The 5,278-nt window shown below is 53.0% G+C and overlaps 1 protein-coding gene across 1 annotated transcript; it reads left to right on the forward strand.

Annotated features, from left to right (window-relative positions):
• The first annotated feature begins 573 nt into the window (after nt 1-573).
• FCER1G (Fc fragment of IgE receptor Ig) lies at nt 574-4,905 on the forward strand. Its single transcript, XM_008057897.1, has 5 exons — nt 574-660; nt 3,115-3,206; nt 3,365-3,400; nt 4,382-4,402; nt 4,548-4,905. The coding sequence occupies exons 1-5, from the start codon at nt 612-614 to the stop codon at nt 4,608-4,610; spliced, it is 261 nt and encodes an 86-aa protein (XP_008056088.1). The 5' UTR covers nt 574-611; the 3' UTR covers nt 4,611-4,905.
• The last annotated feature ends 373 nt before the right edge of the window (nt 4,906-5,278 follow it).

Raw genomic sequence — 5,278 nt, forward strand, 5'->3', positions numbered from 1 at the left:
CAAACTTCTGATTCTTTCTCAGCACCTCATTGTCTTCACTTTGGTGGGCAATGTCTGCGTACTCTCCGCCCTCCATTTCTCTGCTGCATTCGGTCCTAGTGGTTGCTTCGCTCACCTCCACCCCCTTCTCTGACTCTTGCCCTTTCCACTTCTCCATTCGCCATTTCCTCTTTCTCCTCGGCTCCCCCCGCCCAGACCTCCTCAGTGTCTGTGCAAGTTGATAAACTGCTCAAATCAAGATGGTGAAAAGTTCCAGGTGGGAGGGAAGGGGGCAGTGGGGTCTGAGGGAGTCTTGGGTGGTTTCTTACAGATGTGTGTCTGAAGGGGTGGGGGGGCAGTGAAAGATGGCAGCTGTGGACAGCCTTTCCCAGGCACGAGAGTCTCCTCTTTATGGGTAAGAGGTTGGTCACAAAGGACTGAGGCTTAAGAGCCCAGATCTCCCAGCGCCCTTGGTTGGCCCTTCCGGGAGCCGCCCGGCCTCTAGTGCAGGAAGGGGAAGGGGCCAAAGAGTGGTGGAAGGCGTGGCAGGAAGGGGGGGACTCTGTGGTCAGGGAGCCGCCTGCTGAGCACAGCTGCGCAGTGCCACGAGAGCGTCCAGTTCCCAGCCCAAGATGATTCCAGCAGTGGCTTTGCTGCTACTCCTTGTGGTTGATCGAGCAGGTGAGAGGGTTTGGTGAGAGCCAATATGCTGGCTCCAGGGCGGAGGTCCAGGGCATGTGGACGAGAGCCAAGTCCAGGACAGATGAGGAAGGCCGACAGTGGCCAGAAGGGAATGGGGCTGAGAGATGGGGAGACCCTGAGGCTATTTCCATCCAGCCCCAATCCGGGGCCCTGGAGTCAGTTCCTTCCTTTCTTGTGGCCCTTCTACCTCACTCCAGACTTTTTTCTTTTCAGAAGGCTTGATACCGAGTGTCAGTCTGGCAGGGGAAGGGGATGGTTGTTGGCACGAAGAGTGGGTCTGGGGAGAAGCTCCATTGCCCAGGCTCAGCATTCCCCATGGGCTGGTCTCTAGCTGGTGAAATACGCAAAGCCCCTCCTGGGAAGGTAGGCATCTGTCTTGTGCTTGGGAGTGGGTCAAGGGTAGAAACAGACGTGACTGTTGTTTCTGTGGGTCATTGCTAACACACCATTCTGTAAACAATTGACATGAGGGTGGTCGGCATGAGATGCCCAGTTCCAGAGACCTGAGTGTTGGCTAAGAGTAGGGGCAGAACTGGGAAGGTCCCGGCAGCTCTAAGTCTCCAGTCACTCTAAGAACGCTCACTTTTCATTCTTTTTGGGTGGTCTGTGCTGAAATGGTATCTGGTGTGTGTGTGTGTGTGTGTGTGTGTGTGTGTGTGTGTGTTTGAGTCAGAGTCTCACTGCAGCCTGAACCTCCTGGGTTCAGGTGATCCTTCTGCCTCAGCCTCCCAGGTAGCTGGGACTACAGAGACGAGGTCTTGATATGTTGCCTAGGCTGGTCTCAAACTCCTGGGTTCAAGCAAAGTGCTGAACCCAGCCTCTGTGTGTGTGTGTGTGTGTGTGTGTGTTTTGAAGAGGGTTGGTGGCAGCTGGGTGCTGGAAAGGAGGATGTTAGTAAACTTCAGGGAGGCTGGGAAAATTGAAAGAACAGCTGGAAGGAGTTCCACCAACCCAGCTGAGAAATCGGGGGAAGGATTAGGTTAGCTACTGATCTGTTGGCCAGGCCACTGAGACACAAAGGAAAGCTCAGACTTTAAAGGCAGAAAGCCTGGATTTGAGTCCCGACTCTGTCACTTAACTCTGGCTCTGAGTTACTTAACTTTTCCGAGCTTTGGTTTCATCATCTGTAAAATGGCGATGACGATGTTTTCCTCACAGGGTAGTTTTAAGATTTATGCAATATCGTGTGTGAAAGAGTGTCACAGAATCAAAAGTACTCCACTGATGTCAGTACTTCCAGTGTTCACCACATGTCCCCTCTCAGTCCTTCTGATAGGAGCTGAGGGTAGTCTCTGGATCCTAGACTCTATGTGACTCTTTAAAATGCACAAAACATTCCCCCTCAGAGGCCCAGATGAGTAACACGCCAGAGTAGTGGGAGATGGATCCATGTAGCTTGTGGTCATTCCCTTGAGCCTGTGGTCATTCCCCAGCCTAGTGTCAGGGCCAGCAGTATCTATAAGGCCGAGCAAAGCAGACATAGTGTGTGTGTGTGTGTGTGTGTGTGTGTGTGTGTGTGTGTGTGTGTGTGTGTGTGTGTTTTACATATTTAGTATCTTGTGGTGGGACAGAAAGCAGTAAGGCTGAGCTGGGAGGTGACCAATGATAGAGTAATTGCCTTCTCTCCCTGCCCCAGCTCACATCCTTCCTGTCCAGCTCTTAGCCACAGGTCACAGGGCTTAGTACAGACACTTCTGTGGTTTCTTCACTTAAATTTGCCACTGCTTCTGCCTTCCTCTAGCCCCAAGCTGAGGTTTTGGTTTCAGCCCAGTGGACTCCAATGGGTCCCTTGAGGAGGATGAAGTGCTCAGTGGTGCCCGAGGAGCCCACAGTGCTAAAAAGGGAAGGTTGTAGGCCAGGCGCAGTGGCTTATGCCTATAATCCCAGCACTTTAGGAGGCCGAGGCGAAAGGACTGCCTGAGCTCAGGACCTCAAGATCAGCCTGAACAACATGGTGAGACCGCATCTCTACTAAAAATAAAAAAATTAGCCTGGTGTGGTGGTGCATGGTTGTAGTCCCAGCTACTTAGGAGGCTGAGGCAGAAAGATCGCCTGAGCCAGAAGTTCGAGGCTGTGGTGAGCCGTGACCATGCCATTGTACTCCAGACCCCAACTCAAAAACCAAAAACAAAAAGCAAACAAACAAAATGGAAAAGAAGAAAATGTCGGATTGAGGGGAGCCCTTGAGTATCAGTACATGGAAGTCCCATCGCAGTAGAACCCTCCACACTTTGTATCCTACACCTGCCAGGGGCAGGGGCGGGCGAGGGGAAGGGAACGGCAAGAGGAATAGCAGTCCAGAGAGAAAGTTCGAGTTTCTTCCCTGGAGGGCTCCCCCTTGCCCTGTCCTGCTGCCCAGAGTCCTTGCCCTCTGTCCTCGGAGCCCAGATCCTCCCGTGCCCCTGACCACATGGGCATCCTCTGTCCCCCCAGAGGCCCTGGGAGATCCTCAGCTCTGCTATATCCTGGATGCCATCCTGTTTCTGTACGGCATTGTCCTGACCCTGCTCTACTGTCGCCTGAAGGTAAGGCTGGGCAGGGTGGGGCAAGGGCTGGAAGGGGAAGTGAGAGGGGGTGGCACATGGATTTGAGGAGAGGGAAAGAAGGGGCTCCCCCATGAAGCCTGGGGAAGGAGGTTGGGCTGCTGACTTCCCCTTTACTGATGCCCTTTCCCTCACTCCAGATCCAAGTGCGAAAGGCAGCCATTGCCAGCTATGAGGTATGACCCTCCCCCACCTAGATGCAACTTTTCAGACCAGCAGTTCCCAACCTTTTTGGCGTCAGGGATTGGTTTCGTGGAAGACAACTTTTCCACAAATGGGGGCTGGGAGGCTGGTTTTGGGTTGATTGAAGCACATTACGTTTATTGCACACTTTCTGTTATTATTACATTGTGATATATAATGAAATAATTGTATAACTCAGAATTGTACAATTGTACAACAACGTAGAATCTGTGGGAGCCCTGAGCTTGTTTTCCTGCAACTAGACGGACCCACCTGGGGTGATGGGAGACAGTGACACCCAAAGTGTGTTGTTCGTGTCCAGTCTACTCTGTAATCTCGTTTTGGTTGCTGTCACTGCAGAAAACCCTGCTTCACAGAGACAGGATGTTGGAAATGGAAGCAGGCTTTTCGGTGCTGATCTGACAGGAGGTGGAGATTGGGTGGTAATGCAAGCAATGGGGAGCGGCTGTGAATACAGATGAAGCTTTGCTTGCTCTCCTGCCGCTCACTTCCTGCTGTGTGGCCCAGTTCCTAACAGTCCAGGGACCAGTATCAGTCTGTGGCCCCAGGGTTGGGGAGCCCCTGTTTCAGACTCTTAGGCCTTCTGGGGCTCTAGCCGGGGGTTCAGGGCCTCTGGGAGGGCAAACCTCTCAGGTGCTGATCTACATACACCTGAGGTCCCCTCCCACCTCACCCTTCCCACTCTGCCACCTTGCCAAGTCACTGGAAAAATATCCCACAGGTGACAGGGAAGAATCAAGCAAGGGTGACAAGGATATGTAAGGCAGGCCTGTGTGTTGTGTTGTGTTGTGTGTATATGTGTGTTTGTAGCCATGTGGGCAAATATGTATCATGTCCCAGAGGGGAACTAGCCACTAGCCTCCCTCAGCCAGACACTGCCCTGGGTGGGAAAGCACTGAGGGGCTCTGAAGGATGCATGGGTCTCTAACGCCTTGCCCCGTTTGTCTCTGCAGAAATCAGATGGTGTTTACACGGTAAGTGGCCCTGCCCCCCTGGCCCAGAAAGTCAGCAGAAGAGGGTGGGGTTTGAGTGACCTTTGGAAGGGGCAGCATCTGTGGAGGTGGGGGGGGGGATCGTGAGGGGCTCCAGCTCCTGATGACCCTTCTACTCTCCCTTCAGGGCCTGAGCACCCGGAATCAGGAGACTTATGAGACTCTCAAGCATGAGAAGCCGCCACAGTAGCTTCAGAGCCGATGTGGTCATGTCCTTCTTCACCTTCCAGTTCTCCTCCCAGGCCTCATGGCTGGCATCACATATGCCTCCACGCTGTTAATGCCAGCTGACCTGCCCCCATAATGGCACTCGGCCCCAAGTTAATACACGCCAGTGGTTCCTCCTCCCTGTCAAAGACTAATGCTCAGATGCTATTCATGGGTGTCTCTATTGTGGTCGCATGCCCTTGTCCCACCCCTCCTCTCTTTCCCAGCCCCAACTCCCGCTAAACAACAGGAAGGGAGTGTCCCAATAAAGCCGCCACAGACTAGACTTAGACTCCATTCGTTCATCCATTTATCATATATGTATTCAGTCTCTACTAAGCACTAGGCAGGATACAGTTTCTCAGTTCCTGACCCCACAGAACTCACAGTCTAGGGGACTTCAGGGCTATTTTGCTCGATTGTGGGATGAATGCTGACCGTGGATGGAGGAGGGAGGGGACCTTTGACCCCCAGGTGCTGAGGGATGGAACTGGAGCCAGGAGTAGTGTGTTGGGAGTCTAGGCATATTTGGAGAGATTAGACTCTAAGAAGTGACTTCTGCATCCTCGTGGCTTTCTGTGTCTGACAATCGAACCAGGGTTGGGTTGAGGGAGCCTGGCTCCCAGCCCCAGATAGTCTCCAATCCAGACA

Source organism: Carlito syrichta, unplaced genomic scaffold, assembly GCF_000164805.1.
Source record: "Carlito syrichta isolate Samal-C Ts95f unplaced genomic scaffold, Tarsius_syrichta-2.0.1 Scaffold303153, whole genome shotgun sequence".
NCBI classification, from domain to species: domain Eukaryota; kingdom Metazoa; phylum Chordata; class Mammalia; order Primates; family Tarsiidae; genus Carlito; species Carlito syrichta.